General features: G+C 41.2%; 1 protein-coding gene across 1 annotated transcript; it reads left to right on the forward strand.

The window, feature by feature from the left end:
- The first annotated feature begins 5,989 nt into the window (after positions 1–5,989).
- Positions 5,990–12,261, forward strand: LOC102713801 (NAC domain-containing protein 21/22-like). The gene is made up of 3 exons (XM_006648785.3): positions 5,990–6,338; positions 6,996–7,270; positions 11,653–12,261. Exons 1-3 carry the CDS (start codon positions 6,167–6,169, stop codon positions 12,046–12,048), a joined length of 843 nt encoding a protein of 280 aa, XP_006648848.2. The 5' UTR covers positions 5,990–6,166; the 3' UTR covers positions 12,049–12,261.
- Positions 12,262–12,858: the final 597 nt, after the last annotated feature.

Consider the following 12,858-nt stretch of genomic DNA (forward strand, 5'->3'; position numbering starts at 1 on the left):
TCGGAGTACGTATTACTTCATGGTCGATATCAATACCAGTCCATTGTACAATCTGTTCGAAATGATTTAGTCCTTGTACAACATCTCAATAGTGCATATTAATTAGATTGATGAGATCCATCGCTAGCTACCACATTTTTCGTTTGAGCAACCTATACATATATACTCGCTTTCCACTTAACAATAATATCTCTAGTGCCCTATATTTGATTAATGAACTGTTCCAAACGCAACTTTATGTCCAGCAGGAGTATTAATGTTAGCTTAATTCTCATTACATCTTAAAATATAACTATGTTTTATTACATTTTTTAAATAGTCTTTATCTATCTGCTCATATCTCAAGCAATCACAACTCATCTTCACTTATCCATTTAATTTCTCCACATATATATTTATTCTCATCTCAGCCAATAGTTCATGTTTAACTTCACATGGTTTGTTAAAAGGTAGCTATATTTTCTGTGTTCAAAACATACTCGTCACCTGTGACTAATTAATGTCATATCCCGTTATGAAAAAGACATTTAAATATATTAGATCTGGCACTATTTTGCAGCGAAAGAACTTTACACGATTTTCATGTCAAGTTTGCTCAACTTCCGAAAAATCCGATAAAATTCCTCCTTCAAAGGTGATCTTGATATGCATATTGTTTGAGGTATTAAAATATTACCTACCTACTTTAGAATTTAGATTATGCCTAAGCACATGGCAACCTAATTTGTCTAAACATTATTGTTAAGAGTCTAGGCAAACGTTAAGTGAGGCATATAAAATTAGTGATGGTGAGGGTGAATCTATCACCTCTCACCTGCATACTACCTCCGTCCCTAAATACTTGACGTCGTTAACTTTTTAATACACGTTTGACCATTCATTTTATTCAAAAATTTATATAATTACTAATTATTTTTATATCATTTTATTTATTGTTAAGTATACTTTTATACATATATATAACCTTACATATTTTATAAAAAAATTGAATAAGACGAATGGTTAAACGTGTATTAAAAAGTCAACAGCGTCAAACATTTAGGAACAGAGGGAGTACTTCATCACAAATTATATACATTACCTATTAAACATTTTGAAACAATCAAATCTAAATTTATGAACATATATAAAATCAAACTAAGATAAATAGTGCGTAGAAAAAACATGTGTAACACATCCCAATACAAACATTTATTTACTTATTCTCAAAAATATTATATATATATATGTTTATATTTGTACAATTAGTAAAGCATGAATACCAATAACATATATACTCCTACATCGCTAAACACTGTGTGATAGTTCTAACCAGCTGCTCCTTCCGTGCTAAAATATAACTATATTCTGACATGACCATCTAAAGGTGCTAATTTGGCCAATAATATTTAAAAAACATGTTTTTAAATAAAAAGAGTGCCTTGCTCGATGATAACTGCTAGTAGCATTATTCTTACGTGATCGATCTTTTTAATTTTTTTATTAATTGTCAAAATTTAAAATGTTTGATTTATCATATTATAAAAGTAGTTATATTTTAGACGGGGAGAGTAGCTCGTCAACGGCTCGCTAGCTTGGAATAATTAACTTTTTGCCACTCCTAGAAATGGTACTAATATATTTGTCACTAGGTCCACATGTCATAGACACATGAACATCCACGTGCCATAGACAGCGGGTGACAAATATGTTATGTGCTATTTCTTTTGTCCCGCTAGCTTCTGTCCCGTGGTGTATTTTTGCAGCAGTTTTATTGCTGTCTGTAGAAACAAGAAAAAAGAAGTGTCCAGTGTTGCACCACCAAAAGGAGCTATCAGCACGTACGCACGCACGAATTATTCGCCTTCTGGCTCGGCCGCGCATGTCCGTCCCACCACCATCGATTTCGCACTTCTATTGTCCGAAAAAATCGATTACGCGCTGCAACACATATCAGACTTTGCAAAAAACTCATTTTCAGTATCGTAGGGTTCGATATATTCTCAGCAGCGGACCCCTCAGACGACACGTCGTAGAGACTAGGAGTGTTATTGCTTATTGTATTTCCTCCCATTAATATTAATTCAATATATTCCGACGACATAAAACGACCTTACATAATAATTTGGTCGAGTGTGAGGGTATTATATCAGGGTATTTATATTCGTTTTCTTTTCTGTCAAAAAAGGTCAGCAATAATTAATGCATGAAGAAACCATACATCAAGGATGATGTGGTGCGTACAAGCTAGTACTAGCTATATATATAGCAAGTACACTACGAGTATAAGTTCTTAATTAAACTCATGAATGAATGATAAATGCAATACGGGTAACTTGCTACGATGGGTGTGTCAGAGATACAGATATTATCCAACAGAAACTCTAGAGATAAAGATAAAATCCTAGAGAGATACGATAGAATATTTATCTTGTACTCCAAGTTCCTATCTCCTATGTATCCTATAAATATACCCACGAGGTTCAACAAAATATACAACAAAATACAACAGATCATATGATTTCTCTCCTCTCTAATATTTTCTATATGGTATCAGAGTAGAGTCTAGATCCCAACACTAGTTATCGATTTCGAGTCCACGCCGACACGCCGGCGGCGAGCTGCCGCCGGCGAGCCCATCAACTGATTTCCGGCTGACGACGAGGATGCCAGCCATCCATCTCATCAATATGCACTGCCATCGATCAGCAAACGCATGGCAGCAAATCGAGCCTTCGGCCGGCAGCAAGATCGTTCCGATCTGATGATCAACGGCAAGGCGGCGGCGAGGACGACGACCATGCATCTTCAGTTTTCAGCATAGAAACACGATACTGTGCATGTATTTTGTTTTTTAAGTAGCTATCTAGCCTCTACAGATTATTCATAGATTAGATTTTCTCTAATAATTAGTATTAGATTAATTTCTTTTTAGCCACCATATATCATATATAGATTAGATTAGATTAGTTTCCTCTCGCTATAAAATCCCTAAATTCTAGCGGCAGAAGCAGAGGTGCGGCGACATCAATCAACCAACAAGCAAGCACTACATCAAGCAACCAACGGTCTCCACGTCCGCCATCAACATGCATTAAAGTAACACCGCCGATGGTCTACATCAACATGGAAACAACACGACGCTGCTTCGTCCACAACGATGGACATTCATCTCGCGTCCTCTGATAGAAATCTCTGCAAGACGCTTCATCGACGACGGCATCGACCACGTCATCTACGACGGAAAAAGACTGCATCAACCTGGCATCACTACGATGGTGACCTCCTATACGACGTACGGAGTACAACCAAAAATTGGTGACCCGACGTCAACAACGTTCTCTGACATATGCAAGATGACCCAAGGGCATCCTCTGACATATGCAAAGACGCTTCCAACAGCATCCCCTGACATCTGCAAGGTGTCTCATCTATGATTGCAATTCCGTCTCTAATTTTTTTCGCCTTCGACTATATGCGGCTACATCAACACCATGTCTACAACGACCACGGCTACCACATGATCGAGTACATCGATAAGCATTATAACAAATCATCCTCGACAACTCCAGTCAAAAGCGTCCGTGTCATCGCTATCGTCCATGCCAATCCCGCTATGACTGCGGGAGGGAATAGAGGAGAGAGACAAGGGACGACACAGAAATGGACGCAGTCATCATGTTAGAAGACCGAGACGACACAGAAGGGAACACAATCACCAAAGTGGAGGACTATCCATCAAAGATGCAATTGACGATGGAGAAAACAAAGAAGAAAGGATGGTAAAACACATGATTTCAAATCCAGTCGCAATCGTTCGTTTGCTCCCGTTACGACTGAGGTGAAATGTTAGAGATATAGATACATACAGTTAGAGATAATAGAGTCCAACAGAAACTCTAGAGATAAAGATAAAATTCTAGAGAGATACGATAGAATATTTATCTTGTACTCCAAGTTTCTATCTTCTATGTATCCTATAAATATACCCACGAAAGTCAGTATAATATACAATAAAATACAACAGATCATATGATTTCTCTTCTCTCCAATATTTTCCAAGGGTCTCCCGGTCAATCACTTAGTACAGTATACACGGTGGACATACCGCGAAAAGCTATCTCTGCTTGTTTGTGGCACACGCATGCCCGCATGCATATATGACATGATATGCTCGAATATAATCACAACACAAGAAACTGAATAGTGATGGAAGATAACTTTTCCTGCCTTTTTAATATGGATGTGAATTCAAGTACAAAAATACTCAAATACTATAGCAATGTATTTATCAAATATTCTCTTCTTTTCGTTAAGGATAACATGGACGTTCCTAGGCCAGGGCGAGAAGGGCGACGACCTGTATACATGTGTATATACAAGGGCCCCCAAACCATATATACATATGTAAAGAATGGGCAAAACCAAATATACTAGGCCCGTCATCCTAGGAGGGCAGAGCCACAGGAGACAAGGAGCATAGTCCAAATCTCTCTTGTAATTCATGATTTCTGTTTTTCACCATTCAGCCATCTCCTCGTTCTCCCTTCCATGAAACGCAGCCCTAAACGTCGGTGACAACGCCAGTACTGGAGGGGAAGAGCTCAGTTTTATGGATTCCCAAGAAATTTGTTCTTTAATTTCATCGATACGAACAGAACCTCTTGAAATTCTCTCATAACAAAGTTTTATATATAGTATTTATTCCGTTTCTTAATATAAGACTTTATGTCATTGCCTATATTCATACGTGTGCAATGAATCTAGACATAAATATAAAATCATATACATATATGCATGGACGAATCTAACCAAATCTAAAAAATCTTATAATATAAAACATGGAAATACTTCCTCGCTCCTTTCTTATTTCATCGTTCCTGAATTAGGAGCTTTGTAGCTTGGCTTTCGTTTGTTCAACAAGATTCCCATTAGTTGCTATCAAAAGAATGAGGTGTTCACCAATTCTACACCAATAGATCAACTTGGTTCTTGACTCAACCCCCTCAGCTATGATTAATTTGATTTTACTTACTAGTTTATCCTAGTACTAATGACTAGTCTCTGAAACATATCTTTACAACTATTCCTGAAGTATGCTATTCATTTCTCATATGTATGGCTGAAAATTTCTAGGTCTGAAGGTACTTGGTTGCAAGTTCTTTGTTCTTTAATCCCTACCTAATGTCATTTTTGATATTAACATAAAACATATTATTATATATTATGTTGATACAAAGTGTCCCAAATTTTATCTCGTCCTAAGGCCTCCAAATGCTAGGAACGACCCTGGGTAATAGGCTTTTATAGCCCCTACATCAGCTTGGGAAGTAATAAGAATACCCCTTGATCCACGTAGGCCTACGAGGGTATTTTGGTAATCTAGACAACTACTCAAGACCACGCTATGAGTTGTCAACATTACTTAGGTGTTGCTCTTTGAGCATCTTCAAATAAATATTTTATATAAGCGTAATTGGTAAGCTTCATATTGCGTTTTGCTGAATTCTCCTTCTTAGGCACCTAGCCCAATTGCACCTTCACGTTATTTGCTTTACTTTGCCCCTGCAAAAACACTAAATAGGCAACCTAGACTTAAGTTTTTATGCCCCCCTACTGAGCATGTTGCCTTGTTCAAGTTGAGAGGTCAAATGCTTCAGGCACATAGATCACACTCGAATACATCTTACAAATAGACCTGAGTTCATATTCCCTACCTGACTAGTAATTATGCAATTTGCGCTTTAGATGAATAGAGGCAAGATGACTCTGTACCAACAATAATTAATCTCTGCACCTGGGCCTATAGGAATACACACACCTCGATCGGGATACTACGTCAGGCGATAGCGACTTGACGAGCTCAAATAGCTAGCTAGCTTAATAAGGCCAATACAATCGGTTAACACATGGCATTCCAACGGTACGTATTAGCTGCTAGCTAACGTACGCTCCCCCTCTATAAAATGGTCCGAGAAACCCCCAGCGAATCCAGAATTCCAGACCAGAATCAGGATCGATCCGAGACATCTCAAACACCAGCTGCTACCTAGCTAAGCTCTTGGTTCATTTCAAGCTAGCTGGGGGTGGCCAGCTACTTGGCCATCTATATATCTATCTTGTGCGTGTGTGTAGTTGGTGAGACTGAATTGTTGGGAGAGATCGATCTCGGGTAGGATCGATCGATATGGCGCTGAGGGAGATCGAGTCGACGCTGCCACCGGGGTTCAGGTTCTTCCCCAGCGACGAGGAGCTGGTGTGCCACTACCTCCACCGGAAGGTGGCCAACGAGCGGACGGCGCAGGGGTCGACGCTGGTGGAGGTCGACCTCCACGCCCGCGAACCGTGGGAGCTCCCAGGTACTACCGCCTGCCGATCGATCGATCAGCTACAGCTAGCCTTGATACTGAAATACTGTATCATCGCTTGATTGATCGCTTTTTCTCGCTGCCCCTCGCAGCTATATGTATATATTGATCTGCTAGTATACGCCCATATATTGGATTTTTTTTCCCTCTCTTTTTTCGGTGACATTATTGCGACTAGTAGCTAGCAGTGCTTATCAGTTTCTTCTCTGTTGGCAATAATGCTCGTTGACGCATTGATTGTTTTCAGGTTACGTTAGGATTGGTTATAAGACCAGTCTCAATGTATGTTTATAAAGTGCCATGCATATTAAATAGGGTGCTACATCAGTAAAATTGACTTGACAGAGTCATTAAATAAGAGAGTTTCACGAGATGAAAGAAAAGTTTTATTTTCCATAAAATTTATCTGGCTCAGTTATCGAGTTTACGGTATTGCTAAGCATGAAACTGAGACTGACCTAAATTACTAAACATTCTTCTCTGCTAGTATGCATCGATCCCTTTCTGCCAGCCCAGCTATAGCTGCTAGCCTGCTAGCTAGCACGCACGCACAGATGCATGCGTATTAATTGCTTGTACTTCCAAATTCCATCTACTGGATTTGTGGTGTATACCAACCCGTGTTAATCTGTGGGCGAACGTATGCAGAGGTGGCGAAGCTGACGGCGAGCGAGTGGTACTTCTTCAGCTTCCGGGACCGCAAGTACGCGACGGGGTCGCGCACCAACCGCGCCACCAAGACGGGCTACTGGAAGGCCACCGGCAAGGACCGCGAGGTGCGCGGCCCGGCCGCCGCCGCCGCGCGCGCCGTCGTCGGCATGAGGAAGACGCTCGTCTTCTACCAGGGGAGGGCGCCCAACGGCGTGAAGACCGGCTGGGTCATGCACGAGTTCCGCCTCGACTCCCCGCACTCCACACCCAGGGTACGTACGTGCGTGCCTGCGCCATGCATCTTACTGCCTCCATTTCATATTCATACCGGCTTAAATTCATAATTTATATAATTTATATATATGTCTAAATTTATTAGCATCTATATGAATTTAGGTAAGATTGAAAAGTTGCTTTATGAAACAGAGAAACAGAGGGAATGCATATTATTATTGTAGTGCTCTCAGTGGTGATGTCAGGCAGAGCTTGAGCCCACAACTGGCTGAGAAATTACGTCAGAAAACTATTCTGTTTTAGTTGAAATTTATCTAAAAAATTCATATTCTACTGTTGAGCCCTAGGTTTAGGAAATCGTTTGTTTCGCCACTGGTAGCACTCGTCCTTATATCATACTATCTCTGTAGCTCTGTTTTATGATATAAGACTATTTATTAATACAGAAATATACATTGATATATAAATAAATCTAACTATAATCAAAACATCATATAATATGAAACATATATATGGAGTAGTATATTTCGCAATCCTCTAGAGAGTAAACATAATGTTTTCTCATATATATATATCAATCTTAGTCAATAGCTAGAGAAATTTAATGTTGTATTTTTTTAACGATGTTTACGGTCGACAGATCGAATTTTCAGATATATATGCAGGTGTGTCAGTTGATCATATATGTCTATAGCTACCTGAACACGTGACTATATGTTGAGTAACCACGTAGTACAGTATGTAGGACTAATTAATCTGTTTATTGCTTATCAATCGCACAAGCGACCCCGTGAATCACTAGATGGCAAAAAGGGGCCTGTCACAAAGATGGAAATTAAGTTCATATGGAAGACAGTGACGCCAAATAACTCGTCACACACAGACAGTGCCATATTCATGCACGATGAATATATTCACACAGGTAGCAACTTAGCATGCCAGACGGCAGCACGTGAATGTGGAGACACGTCCTCTTGCGTACGTAGGTACTCCCTCAGGTTAATAAAAATACTTCCGAGTTTAAATATGGATATGCACTATCATTAGATTCAAACCTAGAAAGAATTTTGTTTTTACTGGGATTGGTAATACCAAATCATAGTTTTTCGGCCTATTTTTGGCAATATATATGTATGTGTGCTATAGAAAAAAATTGGTCACGAGCCAAACAAATACCAAATTATTTATTAAAATACTACTATTTTGGCTAGTCAAGTTTGGGTTTAAAATCATACGTGTCCTAAATATCCTCCCGTCTCGTCCACACCCACCGTTGACAAGCTAGAGCTAACACTCTAGTAATTCTTCTAGCAAGACGTATGCTGCACCACGCCATTTTCTTCTTCTTCAAATATGTTGGTAGCTCTCTTCTTTGTCGACCGGTGACCTCACTTGTAACACATCTTGTATCTTGACCTTAGCACCAGTGCCTCTAACGTCCACAATCCTCAAAGCATCTCCAACAGCCTATTTAAAATTTGCTTTCCTTATACATATTTGGCGAGTTGATCGAAAACAATTTTCTCCATATTTCATTTATGCTCCAACAACATCTTCACTTTTACTCTCCATTATGAGTCTGTGGGACCCATACATACGTCAATCACTTAGTCCATCTTCCTCCCAAGACCCTAACCAACCACAACCTCCAAGCTCCAGAAAGGAGTGGTGAAAGACAATCCACGATGAGAGGAGTGGAGCACATATATGGTGATTACGTCGATCACCATCCATCTTCTCCTTGCCTCTAGCTCGACCACATCCAATGGCGAGAGGGGCAAAAGGAAGAAGTTGTGAGAGGGTGGAGGAGCGTCGGTGTTGCCGTAGGGGTCGGGTAGAGGAACATCACATTCTTGGATGGACGTGCGACGACGGATGCACGAGAGTGAGCAGCAAGAGGCAGCGGTTAGCTATGACACTCTTCCTCAGTAGGTGAACGCATTGAATGGAGCCAATGACGGAGGCATTAGTGGAGTCGTCATTGTCATCGTCGGTTGGTCGAGAGAGAGAGTTGTCTGTCAACAGATGGATGGATGAGAAAGAGATAAATCAATGGATCCCATAGTAGGGGTCACCATTTGGCAAACTGAGTGCCCTCTAAATTTGGCTAGTGAGAAGTGCATTTGGTCAGCCAAATAGCTTGACCATCCAGTTAGAGAGGTTGTTAGAGTTTTATTTCATGTTTATAAAGCATGACTTGGAGAGTCACTTGAAGAGGCCGTTGGAGATGCACCGGTACCTTTGCATTCTTATGGTCTTAGCGGTCCTAACATTCTAGATACTAGCACCATCACCTTAAAAAAAAATGGGGGCTAGCTATTCGTGAGAACGTAATATCCAGTGAGCTAATATCACCACGGTCTTTCGTCAACAAAAGAAATTGACCATATCATTTGTAGCTCAATTATTAGTCGAGTTCTAAATATTAACTTTGTGAAAAATATGTGTACCTTATACTGACTTTCCGTGATATTTTCAAAATTTCTTAGGAAAATACTTACATTTAATCGAGAGGTTCTCTTTTAGTTCAAATTTTGAAAAGCTTTCCTCTTCAAGTAGGTGATTGGTTGAAAAAATCATAAAAATCATGCATCGAATACTTATATCACGATATAAAACTTAAATTTTTAGAAATATGAGACAGCTAGACAGTGTAATAGTGCTTGACTTAGTCAAAGCCACGAGCGCGCTTGCATGCATGGCTGCCTGCCACCCTCCCATATATGGCCATCTGGGCCGCCCGGTCCGGCACGGCACTGGCACGAATAGGCACGGCCCGTTAAGGCGCGAGCACGATAGGCACGATTGGCTAGTCGTGTCGTGCCGTGCCGCATGTCGTGCTTTGCAATAAGCCCAGGCACGGCACGGAGATGTTTTATACGTGCTGTGCCGACTTGTTAGGCCCGATGTGGCCGTGCCGGCCCGAACTCCAACACAAATCTCAAAATACAAAATTAACCGCTAGTCAATAATTCAAAATAAAAAAACACTTGTTGACAATGAAAAGCACCCAATGATCCAGTCCAGACATCCATTATCAACTAGACAACCAAAATTATATAACTCCTCAAATTTATAATTTTAGGCATAGAAATTATACATATAAAGCTATAAGAAACAAATAGGCATATAAAACGGGGCATATCGGGCCATCCCCGTTAACGGGTCGTGCTCGTGCCGGCCCACCGTGCCGGGGTTATGGCCCAAGCATAGCACATAGTCACGGGCCGGGCCAGCACGGACACACAATTGTTCATGCCGGGCCGTGTTTGAGCCGTGCTTTATCGGGCCGTGCCCGTGCTGCCATTAAAGCATGGCCCATATGGCCATCTATACTCCCTCCCAGGCTCCCGCGGCCCCACCATCCCACTGGCCCGCGCGCCGTGCGCGTACGTGGCCGACGAACATTCAACGAACCAGAAGCCCAAGGGAGCAGGCCGCGCGCGGCAGCCAGCCAGCTACAGGATTGCATTATTTGTTGCTGGGAGCTCGTTTGCTTCATTTTCTCTCCTCCTGGCACTTCACGACTGTACCTGCATTCTGCAAAGGACAAGCTCAAGCTGGAGTGATGCATAGACACTGTGCATGCATGCATGCGTGCATCGATCAGTGTCTGAAGAATGCATGTATTACTCCTGGACCCATGTTTGCATCCGCGCGCAGCCGCGCACGCTCTGCATGCATGCCGCCCGCGCATCCTGCAGCTTGTGGCACGTGAAAAAGTCGACTGCCGTGCTAGCTCGAGATCGAGTGTGAGTGTGGACCAGCTAGCTAGCCATGCGTACATGCATCCAGTGACAATTATTGGTGCTTGATGTCCTAAACTGATCATCTCATCTGCTACTAACTTTAATTTGCTAGTACGTACCTGTAGCTTCTTCAGTCAGCACGTCGTAGTAGTCCGCTATACGAGTGTACGACGTACAGGGCGTACTTAGAGCAAGTTCAATAGTATAGCCATCTACTTACTTTAATTTATTTGTAGTCAATCTAATAACCAATTCATACAATAGTTACCTATAAAACATTAATACATGATCTCACATATCATACACATATTATGTCTTAGAGCACGTGCTACAGATGACTATAAATTATTAGTAGCTCACTTCTCTTCTCTCTCACTCTTATTTCTTTAAAATATGTTTATAGTTGGCTTATAGCCTGCTATTATAGCTGCTCTTATACTCGCCAACAAGGGGGTGATGCTCCATCGGTATATTTTTGAACAGAAAATAATTTGAAAATAAAATTTTTATGTACGTGTTTTTACCGATCTAAAAGTCAAAACTGAAAATAAACTATAAAAAAATATTAAAATTAACTTTAAATTTAAGATCAAAATTTAATTTTTTTCTGCTTATAAATAGTAAAAGCGAAAAGATTGAAGCTTAAGTGTCCCGCTTTCCATGGTGTGCAGGAGGACTGGGTGCTATGCAGGGTGTTTCAGAAGAGGAAGGGCGACGGCGACGGTGGTCCGCAGGACAGCGCCGGCGCCGGCGCCGCCTCTCCGACTTTCACCTCCTCGATGTCGTCGTCGTCGTCGCACCTACAGCAGCCGGACCACCACCCTGCAGCAGCCGCCGCGGCGGGCGGCTACTGCTACGGCGCCGTCGACTCGCAGCTGGCAGCAGCTGGCTACTCCGCCGCCGGCTTCGCGGCGCCGCCGCCCCAGATGAACACTTCCCAGCCGGCGGCGCCACAGTACCAATACGGCGGCGCGGTTCTTGGCTTCCCGGAGGAGTACGGGCTCGGAACTTACTTGGACATGGGCTTCGACGTCGACGACATCAGGTTCCCGCAGGGTTGGAACTGATCGATCGATCCCGGAACTAAACAAAGTTTATTTTGAGTATGTATACGCGTCATATACAGGGTTCTACTGTTGAATTAATTAATTTCATTAATTGTTTACATCAAGTTTGTATAGGCTACAATAGTTGTTTGCGTCTGGCACTTTGGCTTGAGAACGATTGATGGATCATTGCGTATGTAAAGGGGCAAAAGAATCAAATGTAATTATAAAAATCCCAAGTATATATACTTCTTCTTGTTATGAAAATAGATGTATAACCGAGACACATATTTAATGCGAAAACCCTTAAAAAAGCAACGGACGTCAACCGGCAACAACCAACGAAGAGATGATTACAACGCATTAGAATACGACCAGTAGCGGATAGGGGCTCCCCTAGCCCCTTTGCGCCAGTAAACCCTTGCTTAGCCCCCGTAACAAAATTTTTTGTATTACTGGAGAGAAGGGTGGGCTAGAAGAAATTCTTTCTCGTCCAGCCCCTTCTAATATTTTTCTGGATCCGCCACTGAATACGACAAGACCATTTCTTTTTTCGTACGGCTTACAAGAGTATATATAAGGGAAAATCAAAGAGTTCTAATTGAATAAAAAATAAAAGACTCATAATAGCAAAAGACTAAGATAATCCTATTAGAAAACTAATCCTGGTAAACAACCGGTAGAATCTAACTAGAGAACTAATTTAAATATAATTCCAGTCAAATTTAGATCACATAATTAACACTTCTTCATATAAATTACTGCTTTTTTAAAAAAAAATCCATACGTACAATAGTGAAGTTCAATTTTGTTTCTCCAGCGGTACATGTC

This window comes from Oryza brachyantha, chromosome 2 (assembly GCF_000231095.2).
Source record: "Oryza brachyantha chromosome 2, ObraRS2, whole genome shotgun sequence".
Lineage (NCBI taxonomy): Eukaryota > Viridiplantae > Streptophyta > Magnoliopsida > Poales > Poaceae > Oryza > Oryza brachyantha.

Excerpts from the sequence above, each read along its gene's own strand:
- LOC102713801 (XM_006648785.3), top strand. The coding sequence starts at position 6,167 with ATGGCGCTGAGGGAGATCGAGTCGACGCTGCCACCGGGGTTCAGGTTC. Across the intron at positions 6,339-6,995 it reads CGAACCGTGGGAGCTCCCAG|AGGTGGCGAAGCTGACGGCG; the intron begins GTACTACCGCCT and ends GAACGTATGCAG. Across the intron at positions 7,271-11,652 it reads CCCCGCACTCCACACCCAGG|GAGGACTGGGTGCTATGCAG; the intron begins GTACGTACGTGC and ends CATGGTGTGCAG.